This window comes from Lutjanus erythropterus, chromosome 22 (assembly GCF_056507025.1).
Source record: "Lutjanus erythropterus isolate fLutEry1 chromosome 22, fLutEry1.hap2, whole genome shotgun sequence".
Taxonomy (NCBI): domain Eukaryota; kingdom Metazoa; phylum Chordata; class Actinopteri; order Lutjaniformes; family Lutjanidae; genus Lutjanus; species Lutjanus erythropterus.
Genome location: NC_139338.1, coordinates 19,245,411 through 19,265,896, shown reverse-complemented (window position 1 = coordinate 19,265,896; position 20,486 = coordinate 19,245,411). Strand labels below are relative to the sequence as shown.

Here is a 20,486-nt window from a genome sequence, read left to right as displayed (position 1 = left end):
ATACACATGATGGTGGTTACTTTCAGTAACTTGGGGTAATCTGATTAGCTCTTTGCCAAAAAATAACTTTCAGAACTGACACAACTTCACTGGGACATGCAGGCTCTGATCTATGAATGAGCAACATCAAGTGTAAATTATATATTTTAGATACAGATATCCACATTTTGGGAGCAACCCACCATCTGAATTTCTAAATTATTCACACTTGACGTTGTCTGTTCAAAGGTCAAAACCTGCATGTCTCAGTCGATGTTATGGCTATTCATAAGCTTAATGTTTTGTCATAGAGCTGATCAGATTGCCCCCAATAAGTAAATTTAATTCCAACAAGTAACCACAGCGTCACGTTCATTTTCTCATGTTTATTAAAAAAAGCTAACTTCATTTAAATGGATTCAGAATTAAGCAAGTTGCCCCGTTTTGTAGTTAAATCTGCATCTATCAATACACACTGGTGACTGTGCAGACAGACAGTGGAGACAGCAGCAGTCAGTGAGGTATCTGTTTCTTTATCTATATACTCACAAGTATCAAATGACAAGGCATTATATTAGACTTGTCAGATGTGTCAAAGATGAATCCTTGCAAACATGACACTACAAGGTAATCAGGTATCCTCTGATATCAGGGACTGCCGCGTTGCCTTTACCTGGATTTCAAACCCATACTGCTGCAAATGGAAAAATCTTTGTCTCCCTCTAGTGGTTTACTAGAGCTAAAAAAAAATGTCATTATTAAGCCGTACAAACTGAAGAGCCTTCTGGGACAAACTTGTGATTCTGACCTCGATAAATAAACTGACTTAAGTTGACATAATGCTCCCATGATCATCATCTCCTCAACGAGAGCGCCGCCAAACATGTCATCATAGCTGTCTGTCTGCCTGTCTGGAACAACTCTTAAATATTTGTTTTTCATAACCACAGTGCAATTTCTTAATGCAACAATATTTAAACATTTATTTATGAGTTTCATATCAATATTTTGAAAAGCACAGTCAGTAGTTGGAGCACATGCCAATGTTACATCATTATCTCATCAACAACCATCTACATACATTAGCACCGTTCGTTTATAAGGCGATCAACAGGGAAAAACAAACAAATACTGGGGTAGAGAGTCTTGGCAATGATGCTGTACTGTTGCAAAGGATCTCAAATGGATATTTAAATCTTAGATCTTTGAAACAGAAATAAATGTATGCAGACAGGACCGATTTATCTCACTTAATAACCAACAACAGCCAAGCCAAGACTTATGAACTCTACAGTGTTCCATATGTAATATCTATGGGAAAAGGGATGGAAAATGATAGATTAGGCAGTGAAAGCTATTTTTTTTTTCCTGCACTTTTCTTTGGCTCTCACAGAAGTCAGCTTCTTCACTGTAGAGAATGAAACCTTAGTGTATCAAGAGACATATTAAAATAAGTCCAAAATTCACAGAAGGTAATGTGTGTTAATCTTTAAACCTACCATCTGACATGTATAGTTTATGTATCTTTAGTGTATGTTAACAGTGTCGGCCACTAGGTGGAGTTATACATTAAGGAATGTGGCAATCATTCAAAGGAGCTATTTTTTTTCCTTTACCTACTCGTATGCTGGGAACATCTTACTGTTTGTAGTCTTACACTTCAGTGTTACCATTTTTGTTCAGTTAATGTATCTATAGTTCAACATCCAGTGCTGCTATTTTCAGGAATATAGACATTACTACAAATATAAAGATAAACTAGATTTCATTTGCTGCAGTTCATCACAGTGTCAGCTCCCTTTGAAAGAAATTCAGGCACAGAATTAATGCATAATCATTTACCAGCAGAAGTGAATGAGAGAGGCACCTTGTGTTCACAAAAGATACAACCATAAATTACCTTTTTTCATTAGCAGTGTTCTTACTCAGCTTACTCAAGTACTGGAATGGCCAAAAAACAAACAAACATATACATCTTTGCACGGTGACAACCTGATAAATCAATTTGGATTAGATAAAGAGAGCAGAATTTGTTATGAAAACTTGTGTCCCTTTCTCCTGTCCTGCTCAAACTGAAGTATGCATCTAAGCCAAGGCAATGATGTCATGTTGTTCCAGCAGATCAGTCAATCAATAAGCCTGGATCAAGGTACACTGTAACAGAAGTGCTATACTGAAGATGAATCAAAAAATTTTCAGACTGCTAGACCTGAATCGTGCATGTGCACTTGGCTTAGATCACCAGGTCAAGAGTTCAAGATTCAGAGGTTGAATTTTAGGTGTCCTTGTTCCATCTGCTTGTTAAAGGCGGTGTGTTGGCGGCCCGGCGTGCTCAGTAAGGCTCCATCTTGATCCTTCTGTACAAGCAGCTGGTGAACACCATCCCACAGATCTGAAAACAGGATGTGTTAGGTCAAAAAGAGCTGCTCAGTCTCCATGGATGACTGCAGGAAGCTTGAATGCTATTGTATGTGGGGATAGAGAGGGGTTAAAGGTGAGGGGGGTTAGAGAGGAAAAGTGTGTGGTTGGTTACTATGGAGATGTCAGGAGTCAAGCAGCTGTTATTGCAGCAACATGTGTGTGCACAAGCTGGCACAAGCAGATGTGAAATAAAGTGCTGGGAGTCAGGTCAAAAAGAAACAAATATTAGCCAAATCTTGGTTTGACATGGGCATCAAGAACCAGCACTAACACTGTACCAGTTCCTGACTGGTCAGTACCAAAATACAGATAAGGTCCTGGACAAACGATACTGCAGTCCATATTAATGGAACGTTACATAGAGCTTACAAAGCAAAAAATCCAGATGTTTGGACTCACTTGGGCACACTGCACTGCACTACAAAAAAGATTGTATTGAATAATTCTGCATTAGAAAGAATTTAGATTTTAAAATACTAGTACTTGTCTGTAAAGCAGTAAACGCTCTTAGGCCTAAAAACATCTCTGATATTTGTAAGCATCCAGGCCCCTCGGGTCATTAAGTTTCTCTGCTCCCAACCTGTGGAACAAGGTTCTTAATACCCAGTGTCTGCTTGTATTTTACATGTAACTTAAATGTTTTCTGAATTAATTTTTCATGTATTTCTGTGCCTCTGTAACACACTTTGAACTGCTTTGTATCTGAATAAACTTGGCTATCCATTAAACAAAACAACATTACATAAACTAACACTGTTGTTTTACATTTATCCAGCGGTTTCTTCTATGATCTGATACTGTAATCTTCTCACACCAGGGTGAGCTCATACACATTTGCAGAACTTCAAGAATCCACACAGCAGGTTTTACAGAGGAAATGTGCTATATACTGCTATAGAAAAGGTCAAAAATAAAGTGCAGCAGTACAACGAACAGCAGGAACAGATATTGACCTGAGCCACTGGGCCTGCCAGGCTTGATGGATAAACAGGCAAGTGCCCAGATTCAATCTCTGAGTCTCTAAAAGCCCTCTGAGAAAGTCTTATTGAGCGAGCCAGCATTGTGTATAGACTCATCATAATCTCTCTTCGGGCAATTTTTTTTTTCCTTCTCCACCACAACCAGCGGATGAGAAGAAAAAGAAAATGTTGGCTCAAGAACAATGATATGAGAGGAAAAGTGAGGGAAAAAAGCTTCAGTGTTTTTGTTTTCTTGAAGCCTAATTTCAGAAGATATTGATACAAAAAAAAAGAAAGAATGAAAGAAAATACTTATTTCCAATTGGATGGCAGGTGTCTGTTCAAACTAAATATCTGGGCACCAAAACAGAGTTCAAATCAGTCATAATTCCTTGAATCGCTATTCAAAAAAACTCAACATTCATGGTAGCCTAATTTATTTTAGATTGCAAGTAACTATAGCAACAGCACTAATGGTTTTCCTGAATAATAATGTACTGGGAGGTGTCCAAATAAAAAAAATAAATATATATTTTTGCCAGCTAACAGTGCTTCCCTATGATTAAGACCTGTTTATCTGTGGACTAATAAATGTACAGCATATCGGATGCATTAATCCAGTTGCTAGAATGTGTGACACCATAATGCATGACTTATGTAAATGGAAAGGACTGATAGTTCACTTGTACATGTTGATGTACTGAATCTTGTACTGAGATAACTCAGTACATTTTGTTTGGAGCACTGAACATTTGAAATAAACCTATTTATACCTCCAACCTATTTCATTTGAATTTCATCTTTTTAGATTTCTCATAAATGTTATTTTTGTCATCAATGTTTATTTTATTTATTATTCTTCTATTTTTAACCTTTTGTTATAATGGCAGAGGGTGAATAGAGAAAATCCTTTCCTTTTATGCTGTATTTGTACATTTTGATACACTTAATGTTCCTTCCAGTAAAATATTATTGAATAAACAAATAAAAAAAATAAGAAAGGAAATCATTCTTGCATACCAAATCCATCCCCACTGCAGTTATCATCTTAAAGAGGAGCCTGATGATAATATTTGAATTTAAAGTTAAACTGTCATTAGGGATATACAGCTAAATTTTCACTACAGTCCTTTTTTTCCTTTCAGACACTACTGTATAAAGATACAAAACTGGATTAATCACACATCATCATTGCACAGATGCAGTTAAGCGTTGATTAATCAAGCCATTCTCATGATGTGTTTGACCTTTATCACATTCTTATCAGCCATAACAGCCCATTATCACAACATGCAGAGCAACAATCTGCAATACAAAGTCAAAGGCAGGCAGCTTCATGCTTCACACCAGGCAAAAGATCACAAATGTTCAATTACTAAACGTATAGGCAAAATATTTCACATTTTGCACAAAGCACACAGTCACACAAGGACAAGCATGCAGTCAGACACCCAATTTCCACAATGCCCTCCAACCTTGTCTCTCCAGTTGATTAAACCACAAAGCTGCTCTAGAGCTAAATCACAATGTACCGAAGTCCTCCTCCTCTTCTTTATAGAGCAGATAGATAAAGCAGGCCGTCAAGCCCGCCCCGGCCAGCTACAGTGACACCACCACACACACACACACACACAAATAAACACAGACAGACATAAAAACCATACAGAACGATTCCACATAGGTTAGTTTAACACACATGTAGTTTGTAGCATAAATTAAAGACAAAAACTACAGATTGTGTGAGTGAGTGAGACCATGAATTTCTACAAATCCACATTATTTCCATCAGTCTGACTGTTATTGGAGACAGAAAAGTATAACAACATTAAGACAGGACAAGACATACAGTGAACCTACAGAACAAAGGGAAAGCAAACATATGGGTGGATTGAAAAGTCTTAAATTATGAATTTCACATTCATTTCTCCAGACATATTCTACATATTCAGCACCTCATCTGTATGTTAAGCATAATCCCTTCACATCATTTGGGGATTTAAAAAAAAAATGTCATTACGATGATTCCTCATCTTTTGCTGCCTCGATTATGATGGTAGAGAATTTCTGGCCTTATGTCAGCAGAACGTCTGGCCTTACTCTCAGTCCCCATGTGTGCCTAATGAAATCTGTTCAGCATGTAAAATGGTGGACGTTAAAGGGAAAACCAGCCTGACAAATACCACAGGGAAGAATCAATGCAGGTTTGTTTGGTCTCAAGTTTCCCTCAAGTTAATGTACAAAGAGTTGGTGTGGGGCTGTAAGAGGGCTGTCAGCCAGCGAAGAATAGTAAGAAAGCACCCCTGTATGCCTCCTTACAGGGCTTTAAAAGCTTAAAAGCCCCAGTCCATCTCAGACTGGGACAAATCCAATAACACGAATGAAGAAAATCACATAATGATAACTGAGAGACGAGGGTGGGATGAAAAGAAGTGTCCATTTAGAGGTTGTTGACCTGAGGTAGTACATTTTCAGTAATGGAAAGATTAAAACCCATCTGTCGGGGGTTTCGTAAGGTTTCATTCAACAAAGGGCAGCATTTCATTCAGAAAGGTAAAAGCAGTATCCCATTTTGGATAAAATAACTACTGGGTTTATATAAAGTACAGTCCTCTGAACTTCTCTGTCTAAACTACAGATTTACTTACCTGAAGACAAGCCACTCCTATTCCCACAGCACCAATGACCAACAGGTGATCAGCCAAAAACTGCTCCAGCTTAGTAATGCAACCGCCCTGCAGAGACAAAGACTGAATGTTTGCAGCTAATCTGAACATACCATTAGGCTAATCACACGTAGCAAAAAAGTGTTTTTGCTGATTCTATTTCAATATTTCTGCATAGTGGGGTCCCTAAAAAGCAGTGGAAATGCTTAAATTAGGTCTGATTGGAAAGCTGAGAGTCTTGTGGATTCAGTGAGCCCAACTGTATTCATGCATGATGATGCTAATTCCCCCATAGTAGCCATTTTATTTTGTGGTTAAAAAAAATGGTTAAATTATAGACCAAATCTGTGTAATAAATTGTGTCAACCCAAAAACATCTGGAACAACTGATACAGCACGGCCATCATATACTTCCATCACAATGTTTTAAGCCCTTATACACTCCGACCTTTCAAAATTTGAATAGATGCCTAAAGAAAACAATGTTTATTACAGATTTTTCACTAGAAAAACATGAGTGCTGAGCTGCAACTGAAATTACTTTTCAGGTTCCCAGCTTTTGGATGATGTATACCAGTGTTCCCCAACCCTGGTCCTCAGGGCCCACTGTCCTGCATGTTTTAGATGTTTCCCTGCTCCAACACACCTGATTCACACGATCAGCTCATCATCAAGCCTCTGCAGAAGCCTGACAACAACCTGATCATTTGAATCAGGTGTGTTGGAGCAGGGAAACATCTAAAACATGCAGGACAGTGGGCTCTGAGGACCAGGGTTGGGGAACACTGATGTATACCACTTTTATGTGATATATACTGTAGACCTGCTATCTCCTCTCTCTCCTCTAGGCTTGGAATACCATGCTGAGATGTTCTTGTTAAATTCCTAGGGTATATCTGCATGTTTACACCTTTGCATATGATGTAGGCAGTGTACTATGAGTAATAAGAGGGAGAAATAAACAGTTTGACACAAGAAGGTAGAAAACTTAATCTAAGCAGCACAGATAAGCATTCAAAACCTCATTTTACAGATTTTTCAGTTTATTTTAACAGAGAAAAGTTTCAAAATACAGTGTTTCTGTCAATACTGTAGTTGCAGAGGGAAAATATCAATTAATGGGAAAAACTCAAAATTATTCTAGTTATACTGAGATTGATATGTCCAGTAAACATGTTGTCAGTCAACAGAAAACTCCAATGCTGCTACATGACATTTACTTAAAAGACTGAAAACAATGCTGGTCATTTAGCACTTTTATTTCCCCAGAAGTGTTTAGGCCACTGACCTCCACCTTGTAGATGTTGGAGGGGTGGTCTCTCTTGCCACAGAGAGGAGTGATGGTTTTACAGCAGCTGTCGGGCACCACCCTGCCTTCTGCTGGCTTTGATGAAATGTACACACTCGCCGTCCAGTCGTGGGAGTTGTTGCTGCCACAGCACTTGAACTGGAGAGGCAGGAAGAGGAAAGCAAAGGAGTGTAGGTTTCATGATGTTACACACAGTCAGAAAAGTACAAATCCTTCTTGTGTTCATAATAACTAAAACAGCTTTTAAGGTTTAAGTCAAACCACTTCCTAATCAGTATTCTGTAAAGTTTAACTGCTGAAGGAAGTGGCGTTCCTTTTTCTCAGCAAACTCCAATGGACAACACAGAACTGTGAACAATTTCCTCTATTGAATTTCAGTAATTTCAAGTGACAAGTGAGACTTGACCATGCTAGCTGAAGAAAAGTGCAACATGTAATCTCACATAAACCAAACAGAACTTCAGAGGCTTTTTTTTTTAAACATACGTCCTGTTGTAGTCTGTTCACAGCTAATGTGATGGCATCCTTCCCCGGTTGGGCGTAGTTCTCCGTCATAGTCTGGTTAAGATGCTGCTTGAGCTCCTCGCTCAGCTGGAAATGAGGAACACAGACAGGCAGTGAGAAACAGTGTACGTGAGACGGAGAAGGTAGTGGGGGGTAAAAAGATATTGTAACTGCAAGCTGCTTGATTTGTGACACGGGACACATCTAATACACACACAAGAGGAGTGCAAAAATGTACAGGACCAGGGTGAGAATTCTGAAGTGATAAGCTTGACACAAGGGAAAGAGTTGGAGGATTAGGGCAAGATAGATGGGGAGCAACTCCTACGCATCTATAAGTGCTATGATTGAAAAGACATGGCAAAAAATAGACTTTAAATATAGCCTTTGATGTGAGTATGTTTGTGCACATCCACACTGGGGAGACAACGAGAAACACAGACGGAAGATGAGAGCCCTTATCTTTAAAGTGATTCTATCCTGTGCTGAAGCCTTTTCCATTATAATAAATCTCTATGCTCTTTGCAGTCCTGGCTGACTGACAGGCAGATGTTTGTGAGATAACAAGACCCTAAGAAGTGTGTGTAGATAAACTCCACACACTGAACATAAAGCTCCATGCAGGTGGCAACCGGTGACACCTCACATACACATTTGGAAAGGAAGAACAGCAAAAAAGCAAAGGTGAAATATCTACTGTAGATTCTGAAATGACTCATCATCATCATCCATGTCCTATGAGATGGAACAAAGTCCACCTGGAAACCTTTTCACATAGGGAAAGGATGACAAAATGGGATTCATTTGTAGGCACATGGCATTGCTAACATCAAAGTACATGATGATGCCCTGGAGTCTGTGTCCCTGCACAGCAGCTCAGTTTCTGAACTCAGTCATCCAAATCACAGACGGGCTATTCTGAGATGGTACTCAAGAGGTAACTGCAGATATTTGTTTGGTTTATAAAATGTCAAAAAAATTGTGAAAACTGCTCCTTGTAGTTTACCAGAACCCTAAGTGACGTGCTCAAATTGATTCTTTTGTCAGACTAACAGTCCAAAACCCAAAGACTCTTCATTTACTGTCAAACATGACAAAGAAAAGGAAGAAAAGAATACAATGATTGATTCTTTCATTTCAGTAGAAAAATTCTCCATTTTGTGCCTTCAACAAGAAAGGCAGCAGCCCTGGAGCTGGTAGTGAAATGCTTATGACCCTTCAGCACAGTCAGTGCTCAAGGTCACAGCTAGGACACGGTTTCCTTTCTCACCACCTGATGCCCTGAGGGGTATAAGCTAACGGCAGTAAGATGTGACGGTGAGGTGGCTGAAGCCCAGTGGAAAACTAAAATTGTAGCTAACCATCGGCCTCGGTGTGCATTATTATGCAAATGCATCAAAATCAAGAGGAGCCAGAAAATTAAGAGGCCAGAAATTCAGGAAAAGCTTTTGCCATCTTGACAATTATGTAGTTCAAAAGTGTCTTCACTGCAGAGGTTTTTTTTTTTTGCTGAAAGTGTTGCTCCTCAACCCACACCAAGAGGGCAAACACAATCTGTAACACTCAAATCTAAAAAGCAATTAAAAGCAATTAAAGTTTTTCTTCCAGTGCAGTGTGGGCAAAGCCTAAGGCTTACAGGCAACTAGTTAACAAATGTGAGTGAGCAAACCTGGAAAAGCCTTCAAATAAACACTGGGCGTATAATGAGTCATTGATCTGGATCCATGTGTTAATTCAATGATCAACGATCAAATATCATAAATGTAAAGTGAAAAACAGGGTTCTACATATCAAGCACTTTTCAAGGTACCTATTCTTTTCCAGAGCCAATCAGCTGTGGAAAATTACATATTTATATACATATGCTAAAAATAAATATTTCACTTCTGTGTACCGATCAGCTGTTATTGTGTCATGAACAAACAAAGTTATGCTCCATTCTACCAAAAGGAGAGAAGTTAAAGGAAAACACAACAATGTTTCATGATTCAAAATGTGTTACTTGGCTGTAAGTAGAGTAGCATCCTCTATAACCTGGCTGAACCAATATCTGCCTTATGATGTTTCTATATTCAAACACTACATTAGAATTCAAGTGTTTTCAAGGATTTCCAGCGCCCGTACGAACCCTGGAACATATCAATCTATATCACCATCTTTAAGATAGGTTTGTGCTCGCACCATGCAGATAATGGCAAGCAGTCAAGAAAAGGATGCTGAGGATATCTGCTCTCCTCGAGGTGATAAATCAGAAATCTGGACATTTCTGAGAGAAACAAAAAACAAAACAGCCAGCCTTAAGCAAAACATTCAAGAACACCACATAACTGGTTGGGCATCTCACTTGGCAACTCGTTGCTCTTAGTACAGCAATATTAACTAGTTTTGTCTGTAAACGTTGACAGTTGTTGTTAAGCTGAATCTTATACTTTTGTTCAATGTTCTTGTAATTAAGCCACATTTTATGTGTGTTATTGGAGTCACTTTAAAGTCAACTTGACAGTACTTAGCTGGTCATGATTATTTACAATTATTTATGTGTTGATTTTTAAAGAAAGGAAGGACATATCAGATTGTTGTTTAAAGAATTGATGATGATTTACACCCCTAGTGGCCACTGTGGCATACAGTTAAACTCAATGATCATTGTTCAACACTCCAAACTACAACTAAATAATTAAGTGACAGTTTTAATCACTTACCCTCTGGTAATAGACATAAGCCAGTACTCCAGCCACCAGTTCAATCAAGAAGATCACCAGCAGGCAAAAGAAATACTGTGGATAAGAAAGAGGACAGAGAGCCAGTATGAATAGTATTCTGAGGTAACTTCTCTGAAAAAGTTGCTCAGACTCGTGACGGTTCAATAAAAACTTCAGCTGTCATTGTGCTGCATCTGTCACGTCTAACACAGATGGCAATGCTGCATGAAGACAGAACCGAAAATCTATCTGACAGGCTGTAGAATAAGATTTCTCTGGGGCGTCTTTGAAAGAGCTCTCACACTGCTTGAAAGAAGCTCCATTATACATCATAATTAACTTCAAAACACCATCTTGGCAAAAACCAAATTAAGGTGATTTAAATATTAATCGCAGCATAAACATTCTTTTGTAGTCAGGGAAACAAAGACTATAATAAGTGAGAGATCAGATTGGTGTAATTAAAAGACTAAAAATCAATACCTAAGCAGCTCAAAACAGAAACGTTCATTTAAAAAAAAGATATGGGATTGATTTCTTACAATTTTGGAATAAAGACCTAATTTGATAGTTACCAAACGAAATGGTAGCTTTCCAACCCCCATTTCTTATATAATTTCACTCCCATTTAATTATTTGCTTATTTTTCTCTTTCTCAGTTGATATGTCCACGTGTGTAAATGTGTACATACATTCCTGCATACTGTGTATGTGATTGGCTGCTACCTTGGCCAGGTCTCTCTTGTAAAAGAGATTTTAATCTCAGTGGGACATTGTGGTTAAATAAAGGTAAATTATACATGTGTATATACTGTATTATTAATATTATCATTTTGTAAACTATCAGTACTGTTTTTAACTACATTGATGGCTCAGAGTTTAGGGGTGGGTGGGGTGTGGGAGGGAGGGAGGGAGGGAAGGAGACCAAAATGCTGTGACAAACTCGTTTTGGAAACAGTGATGTAACAGGTTCAAAAGCAATAAATAATATGACAAGGCGAAAAAAAAAACTGTTGATAAAAAATAAGACACTGGTGGCTCTAACTATGAGTTTCATCCCTAATGATAGACACTGTTGTACACACTGAAATGCAGAGCAGAGTTATGTAAACTGTGTAATGAACAGTTCACTCACACAGGAGAGTGCTCAGACAGATGTGGAATGACCGAGATCAAACTACACCCCTCTCACACAAAAATAACACAAGCACAAACTTTTGATTTCTCATAATCTGCACATACACACACACACCAGCCATGCAATGTAATGCAAAAACACACATACAGCTAATTAGGCCCACCTGCCACAGAGTGGGAAACAACCGTTTGACAGCAGCAACAGCGCTGCTTCACTCAGCATCATTACGGAGAGACAGATGCTACTACCCATCCTGCACGACGCGGGAAGCAAAGTGATGGCAAACTGCTGGTCAAACAAACAGCCGCAGGGGGGCAATGATCTCACTGAATGAGTATGTGACACTTAAGCAAATGTTCTCTTCTCTTTTGCAGTTATCACAGTAATTATGTCATAGAGAAATGCCAGCCTGCTCTCTTGGTTACAAGATTTCAAAAAAAGAAACACTCCAGTCACTGAGTGCCTGCCACCCACACAAAACACTAACTTCACCCCTTCTTTACACACACGCACACCATGCTGTCATCACTCATTAACCTTCCAAATTAATCTATACATAGCACATCAATACCGATGATAATCAACCAAAAATGCACCACAAACTCCATAGGCTCCATCTACCTCTTCACTCCTGTGCGATCGACTCTCTTTCCTATTGCTCCATCCATCAACAGCAGATAGATAGACCTATAAATAGTGCTGCGGCAGTGAACGTTCACCTCCCGCCTGCTTCCTTCTCTCCCACTGGGCCCTGTCACTGTAAAATAATGAGGACAGTAAGGGTCCTGTCAGAGCCATTTGTCAGCATCCAGTCATCCACAGACCTTAGACCGGGGTGAGAATGTTTCAGTTCCATGTCACGTTGTTGCGTAGCTGTTGTGTAGTTGTGCAGAGAAAACAAACCTTTGTGTACATGGGTGAGCACCTAGCTTCTCACGCAGACATGACGATCTAGAACCCCTAACAAGTTGCCTGGACCATCATTCATCAATCACCGAGCTTTCTATATCAGAATGTTGATGAATGATTTCCTCCAGTGTCTCTTCCTCCATGTGTGCCTTGAATTAAAACCTTCTATATACCTTATATACTAATGACTGACACACTGAACCAATTTTAAACATACCAAGCAAAGCAAACTGAAACTTTCCTTTAATCAAAACTGAATCATTATTTACGCTGTGCAGAGCTGCCTTTGTAGTTGTCCATTTTTTTCTGTTATGTTGTTGTCTTCACTACTGCAAGGCACTGTTTGATGTATATGCCGACATAGTGCCCAATGCTTGAATTCTGTAATATTTCCAAGGCAAAAGTAGGCACCTCAGGTACTACTGGTTTCATACTTATTAAAACATCTCACATACTGTTCTACCACACTAAATAGTGTCTTAGTGTAACATTTTGGACACAGCCATAGAGACAGTGAATAGATGTTTTTAATTTCGCCAAAAGCAAAATAGATACTGTATGGATTCGCCCCGACTAATTTTAGAATGAAGTGGAATTTCTGCCAGATCAGTTGGTGTTTGACGTGCAGTTTCAGGCGAGTCACGATGCTTGATTAATAGCCCAGACAATCAACAATCTGGCTCTCGGACGATCCAGTAAATTTTGGGAATTCTTGTCAGCTGTCTAGCAGTTTGAGGAGTTCCACAGCCCAGTTTCCCCATGGCTGTTGTCAAAAGATCCTTTATAAATTATAGTGAGCTTGTTTCAATATTATTGGAGTAGTAATCTACATTTTGTGGCTAAAACTTAACTCGTAAGACTGCTGTGATATAAAACTGAACTTCACTGCAGGACAGACACCATATTCGCTGCATCTTCCAACCGTCTGCAGTGTCTGTGCAGGTTAAAAGAGAATACAATGGTTTGTTGCAGCCAAGCAATGTAATATTCTGTTAATCTGCTGAAACTCACATGCTAATAATTGCAAACACAAAGGCATGAACCTCAGTACAAACCCCCTGAGTGACTCCCCTGTCTCACCGTGGACAGACAGCTCCTCTGCTCCCGGATGACAGCACAGCAGCCCAAGAAGCCTGTAACCACCACCAGGCTGCCGGCCAGGACGAGGATATATGCCGAGACAGCAAACGTGCTGGATGCCAGCAGACTCAAGTAGTCACTCTTCTCCACCAGTGTCCAGACTCCTACACCCAAAACAGCTGCTCCACCCACCTGGAAAAGAGGGAGAGAGAGGAGGTGGTGGGGGAAAAAAGGATATTAGAGTTTAAAAAAAAACATGAGGAAAGAGATTCTATGAAAGTGTTTTGGATGTACAATATAAGCATGGTGAAAAGGTATGAGTCATAAAATGGAGGCAGAGGAGATATGGACGACTTGAACAGAGAAAGGAAATATTGTGGAAACAGTGAGTGCGTCACATTCACTCTTACAGAGAGACAAAGACACAAAAACGTAGTGCTTTACAGGACAGGAAGTGACAAATGGGAATCGAGTTCAGTGCTGTTAGGTGAGTCACAAACATGTAACAACATGAGAGGACAGTGGGAGGCAGTGAAAAGGGCCACAGGATAGAGCAGGAAGAAAACACAGGAAATCGAAAGAGAAACAGAGAAGTAACCATGCATAAACACATACAACAGCCATAAAAGCAGTGGGACTTCAGAGGTCAAGTCAGGGTATAATGACCACTTCCTTGCAAACAATCCTGGATAACAGACCCAGGGTGGCGTCCAGATCTGTTCCTCTCATCAGTTTCAAAAGCACACAGATAGGAAATGCCTCAGAGTCTCTCCCCTTCATCCTCCCATTCCATTTCCGTCAGAATCAAGACGCACAAACATACAACAAGACATGCCCAACTAAGGAGGCACCACTTGGATTTGCAGAGTGCCCATAGAGAAAAGATTCTTCCACAGCTTGTAGCATATTAAGGACTTTTATTTTAGATGTTAATTGGACCCAGTATCAAAACATCTTACTGAAAACAAATCCCTTAAAGGAGCAATATGTAGGATTTAGAGGCTTCTAGCCATGAGCTTGCAGACTGCAAATACCTTTGATATTCTTTCAAGCATATAGGAGAACCTACGGTGCATCTCTATCTGTATCCAAGTGGAGATTTGCTATTTAGCAAGACTACCAGCTAAATGTGTTGAGATGAAAAGCCAGAGACGTCCTTGGAAAAGATGTACTGTCCCAAGGACTGCTGCATGTTATAATGGTGCAGTGGTGGACAAAAAAACAGAAAAGTCTAAAAAGAGATGTGAGGAAAAATATGCTTGTAATCCAAGGCGGAGTGGGAGGCAATGTGTTTCCTTAAGAATTTTAAGGTGGTGACAGCACCTGATGACAGAAGCTTGATCCCTTTCCTGTCTTTAACCTCTCCGACACACAGAGATCTGAGTCTCTCTTTACACACAATCTTCTCTTTGCCTCAGACTCAATGTGACCCCAGCAGACACTCTCAACAGTAGCTGTAAGAGCATACACTTTAAGCACAATAAAGTGTGGTGCCAGAGAGCAGGTTTGACACATTGCTCCCCATCGCACACTGACAAGCCCTAAATAATCTATGACTCACTTTGGGCCGAGTCCATAGCTCAGCCATTTCAGAATCAGAATTTTCCTTAATCCTCTTCCTGTTTCTATATGGCTCCTTTCCCCCTATGTCTCTGTCTGCAGTCTGTAGGGTTGTATGAGGTACTTATCCATAGACAAGCAGTTTAAATGTGCACTATTTTTAAAATATTTTCACCACTTTACCTTGCAGCATTATCACTCTATCCAAAACTATCAGACTCCTTGAGGAAAATCAGTCATTTTTCCTCGTAGAACACAGGAGTTGCTGGTCTACCACTGCCTCCATTAGTTAATTTCTTTGTGTTATTGTGTGACTTCAGTGTTTTCAGAAGTTAGTTCAAATTCACCAAAGTCACACAATAACACAATCAAACTAATGGATCGAGGCAGTAGTCCAGCAACTCCCATGTTCTGCGAGGAAAAATTAATTAAATTCCTGAAGGAGTCTGGTTGCTTTGATGAGAGTGATATTTGGCTAACATTTCCTGGGATGAGCAGGGGGAGAAATACAGAGTGAAACTACTTAAATACTTGCTTTATCTGTTGCTTCCCTAATTATTGTTCCCGATTGATAATAATTGTGGGGTGGGAACATTTTTCTGCCTCTGAAGGGGGGCATGTCAGAAAATGTTTGGGAACCTTATACACTTAAACTGATATAGATTTTTTTGGATGGACCTTTCTAAAGTACCTTTCATTGCTGAGCCTGTCCACAGCAGTGTATTGCTTAGCCTCTAGTGTTGTCACAATACTGGAATTTCTCATTTTCAAATAATACCTTTAAAACTATCAACATTCAATCTCATTTTTGATACAATGGGGTATAATTGACCAAACAGTGAGGACATAAAATTTTAGATTTCTATTAAAAGATAAATATAGCACAGCTTTAACATGACAACAGAATCAACCAAAAAAATTGAGATGAGTGACAAGAAGCACTCTATGTAAGTGAGAGGAGGCGGGACTATGTGGGCATTGCAGCAGCGTGCGTGTCAACTCACTGTCAGAACGAAGAGAGAGCGTGAAAGTACAGCTGGTGCCAGAGTATTGATAGTGAGAAAATTGAAATTGTATTGAAAGCATTTCAAATATTCAGTATCAATATTTATCGATATTTTTGACAAGACTTTTAGCTTCCATGTTGGCACTGCTTCTCCTAACTGGGTGCGTGCCAACAACCCTTCTTCAAAACATTCAAACAATCCCTTTAAAGCATTTTTAATTGGGCCTTACAGCAAAAACTGTGGTTTCCCATTCACTTAGAATAGCTAGTGAATATTAGCTCTGAATAATAGATATTTAAAAAACTATATCTATGAGACACACCGCTGTAAGGGTTTTTCCTGTTAGGGTTCTGTGGGTGTACATAGCTTAAAATGAGGACTACATTTACAGCTCTCACTTACCCAAAACAGAAAGTTGAAAACGAAGAGCAGGTACTTGAGACACACTGTCAGCCAGTCCTCTTGGTCATCTTTATAAACCGCCGACATCTTCCTTCCTCCAGTTCAGTTCTGAAAGGACAGGGTTTTTTCTCAATGTAAGAAAAGGATAATGGGAAATCAAAAACAATGTACAACAAAAAAAAGGCCCGTTCTTAAAGAAAGCTTTCGAACAACAACAAAACTTACTTTTCAAACAAAGATACCGCTCAGCAAAAACACAGAAAAGACTTGTAGAAAAATTCTGCAAACAAAATGCCAGTCTTTACCTGAGAGAAAGGAAAATGAAATGGAGTAAAAGGAAAATGCAGCCAGCTAAAACACTAATACTGACACTGACAGGTAACTGAAGCGGGTCCAAATTAGTCAGGCAAAATAAAACCTACTCATGTCAAGGCTCAGCTTACTGTTATTTGACAGCTCTGCTTAAAATGTGCCACAGCAAATGAGAATAATCACAGTGATTGTGTTTGCCAAGGGGAAGCAACTGCCTATCAAATGTCACAACAAAAGCAACATCTCAGCAGCAACATCGCATCCCCTTTTCAGCATGCACGGTTTGCCAGCTTTACAAAGTCAAATAAGTAATAAAATACACCGCTGATCACACAGTTTAGTATCCAGTCGCAATCTCAAAAGGCCTTTTAGTATGAGTGACAAAACCTGAATCATACTAGCAAGCTAAAGCTACATTACTGTCCCAACACTGCACCTTCAAACTTAAAATTTTGACTATTTTCTGACTAAAAATCCTTCTGCTGTGTGTTTATTTTAAAGGCCTCCATTGGGGTACATCTGACTACTTGTTAAGTGATGCAGTACCCAAGTTCACAATATCTATCCTTTTGTTATATCCACAAACCACATCTTTAAATTATTCATAGCACCGAACAGACCATAAACCTCTGAATCATTAATTGAGTTGAGCACAGGTTCAGTTCTGTAAATAAAAGGCCATGGGGTGGGAAGCACTTAGACCCATAAAATTGATCTACACAGTATCCTTCAGTGGACAGCACTAAAGGAAACAGTGCAGGTTTTGTGTTTGTTGATCAGGGAGTTGTGCACCAGAATGTGTCTAACAGGCTAAAACAGTCAGGGTATGTCATAGTCATATCATATCATATCGTCTGTCCTATTGTCTGGGAGGAAAAGTGTTGGATTACTCACAATAATTCACCTGGTTTAAACTTGGCATGGTATGGCACATAAACATCCTATTGGCCTTGTCAAAAAGGGCTGGTTTATCCAAATTACGAAAGATTTTTTTTCCACACTTTTGGCTTATCAGCCTTCACCCAGGTACAATGGAACTGAATAGAGTTTCAATCAGTGTGTTCACAAAAAAAAGAAAAAAATCAACAATGTCATCATCTCTTTCCATAAAGTTTCCTCACTGCTCTGGATCAGACCTGAGCAAAATGCAGCGCTGTGAAAAGTTTCAAGTGGCCCACAAGGCCATCATGGAAATACAAAAATTAAATGTTTCATTGGTAGTGATAATGAACTGTATCTTTTATACTAAGCTATGTTGTTTATGTTGATCTTCTTCTACTTCACTGCTATTATCGTTGCAACCGGTATGCAGCATATATTATACAGCAAAACATCAAGTTTTGGACACTGCCAACAAAATATTAGCCCACAGTTCATCACATCGTTAGAGATCATTAGAGATTTGGCCATTATTAAGGACCTTATATGATTTGTGTTTTGCCCATGGCAGCCAGATCAATTTCATATGTGGCCCCCCATGAAAAATAATTGACCACCCCTGCTGTGGATAATCCAGACCATTATCAAATAATTTCTTCAAGAAAAGTAGTTGCAATTATTGTCTTCTTCTCAGTGTGTTCTGTGGATAATTTAGAGCAGGGGTTATAAAAGTTTTGATGACTGAGTGCCAATTTAGGGAGCTAGCATAAGGTCGAGGGCTGCACAGGAAAAGCCATAAACTTGGCGTAGGGTTTATGATTGGTTTCATAATAGCATTGCAATTTAAGGATCTCTTCATCTGTCCCCGAGGTCTGACGAAGTTTTCCTCCTCAACCATGCAGCTTTTTTGGTGGTAGCTTTTCTATCTCACCAAGAACTGTAACTATAAAAAACAATACAGCTGCAAGCAGCAATGAATGGGGTCCAGGCAGACCGCTTGTAAGAGGCAAGCATTGATAAGACACACAACAAACTGTCATGTAGAGGTTGCCCCATGACTAAATGGAGGTATGTGACAGGGAATGTTTGATAGTTGTAATATGGGTAAACCAAGGCTTTAAACTTACTGAATTGACTACTCCATACTTGCATTATCAGAAACCATGCAGATTAGCCTAACAGGCAAACTTTTAGCATTTTGACTTTAGTAGTTAGTACGAAGGACCTGAAGAAAATACATAAAATATTATAAAACATATCACACATCCATACTTTAGATGACAACTGCAGTATAGTTCCTGCCCTGTCCTCATCTGATGAAGTCACCTGTGACCGTAGTACCTTAGCTAATTGAAATATTAGCTAATGCGCGACAAAAGTCACCACAAACATTAAACATTTAAGGCCTCACTTCGGAAGCAAACATGCAATTTATCTAATAATATTATGATTGTGGCCAACAAATGTTTTTCAATTTGCTGTTTTAATATAAGCTAGTCGTTTGAATGCCACGTCTTGTCAATGTTTTAGTGATATTAAGGCACCTAGCCAAGTTGACGGTTACTCCTGGCTTCCCACTAACCGTTGACCTTCCAGATGCGTTGACTGGCCACGTCGGTTACCGAATAAAACGGTTTCTGCTCTGCCTCAGAGATTTCGGACTTTGACCACCGCAGGTGTCCTTCGGCGTTACAAGCAGCCCGTAAAACAAGCGTATATACGTCCTTTGCTTTTTATGACAAACTTTCTTGTCCTGTTTTTTTCGGGATGGGGTGTAACGTTAAGACTGGAGCATCCCGAAAAAAAACACCTGCGTCGTTGATGTGCAGGACAAAGTTTAACCGATTTATACTGCCATTACATCGACAAACTAACGTTTTTTGTCTCATAAGCGACAACACACTCACCGGGCAGACGTTAACGGAGGATGAATTACCTCGTGTTGATGTTATTCCCCTCAAATCAGAGTGTACGGCACTGCAGCAGTGGGCGTTTTGTCCAGTCAAGCTTGTTGCTCTCAGGGTGTCCTACAGCAGGTTTGTGCGGATGCTGCCTTCGGGTTCAGCTCGTATTTTCGAATATCCTCGGACATTTCCACTCTCTGTGCTTAGAAATAACAGAAAGACACCAAGCTATACCGATCAAGCAGCATTTTCTTGACAAGGACGAGGACCATTACTCTTATAAAAAGAGAAGATACGCCTTGTATCAGATTTAGCTGCTACTTACTTTCCATCTGCAGACCCTAGGCAAACACTACAAAATAGGCAACAATTATTGAAAATTAAAATTCCTGAAGTGCTTTTCTTCGACCAATGTACTAAATATAGTTGGTAAACCAAGATTATTAGGCTATGTAAAATGATGAAAACAGAGGTGCAATAGAATTGGAAAAATTGTTTGTTCCATTTTATTTTACAATCATTTTATTTTTCTGACGGTCCTTGAAGGCAGCACAGTGCTAACTTGTGGAGAGGGTCACAACAGTGGAGGGGCAGAGAAGGAAACGGAGCTGCTACCCTGAAGCACATGATAGCCAGGCTGAATACCACCTAACAGCATAACCGTGGTTACAATGTAACCACATACCCCCTGAAGAATTTCACAATGAGGTGTACATGAATAAACAAAGATAAAGAGAGAGAAAAAGGCACAGACTGCT

General features: G+C 39.5%; 1 protein-coding gene across 3 annotated transcripts; it reads right to left on the bottom strand.

The window, feature by feature from the left end:
* Positions 1–934: 934 nt before the first annotated feature.
* On the bottom strand, positions 935–19,893 carry tspan11 (tetraspanin 11). Of its 3 annotated transcripts, none has more exons than XM_084711291.1 (9): positions 19,761–19,893; positions 16,634–16,741; positions 13,665–13,856; positions 10,538–10,612; positions 7,818–7,922; positions 7,311–7,469; positions 6,005–6,091; positions 4,835–4,958; positions 935–2,371 (listed from the first exon to the last, which is right to left on the bottom strand). In XM_084711291.1, the coding sequence occupies exons 2-8, from the start codon at positions 16,718–16,720 to the stop codon at positions 4,881–4,883; spliced, it is 783 nt and encodes a 260-aa protein (XP_084567417.1). In that variant the 5' UTR covers positions 16,721–16,741; positions 19,761–19,893; the 3' UTR covers positions 935–2,371; positions 4,835–4,880. The 3 variants fall into 3 exon arrangements, with proteins under 3 accessions (XP_084567417.1, XP_084567418.1, XP_084567419.1); XM_084711292.1 differs by having other exon boundaries at positions 19,732–19,852; XM_084711293.1 differs by lacking the exon at positions 4,835–4,958.
* Between the last annotated feature and the right edge of the window lie 593 nt (positions 19,894–20,486).

What these genes read in the sequence shown, in the direction of transcription:
- tspan11 (XM_084711291.1), bottom strand. Translation starts at nt 16,720, where the DNA reads ATGTCGGCGGTTTATAAAGATGACCAAGAGGACTGGCTGACAGTGTGT. An exon ending in CTTATGTCTATTACCAGAGG is followed by an intron (nt 7,923 to 10,537) that starts GTAAGTGATTAA and finishes CCTCATTTCCAG; the next exon opens with CTGAGCGAGGAGCTCAAGCA. An exon ending in TAGGAGTGGCTTGTCTTCAG is followed by an intron (nt 4,959 to 6,004) that starts GTAAGTAAATCT and finishes GTGTCACTGTAG; the next exon opens with CTGGCCGGGGCGGGCTTGAC.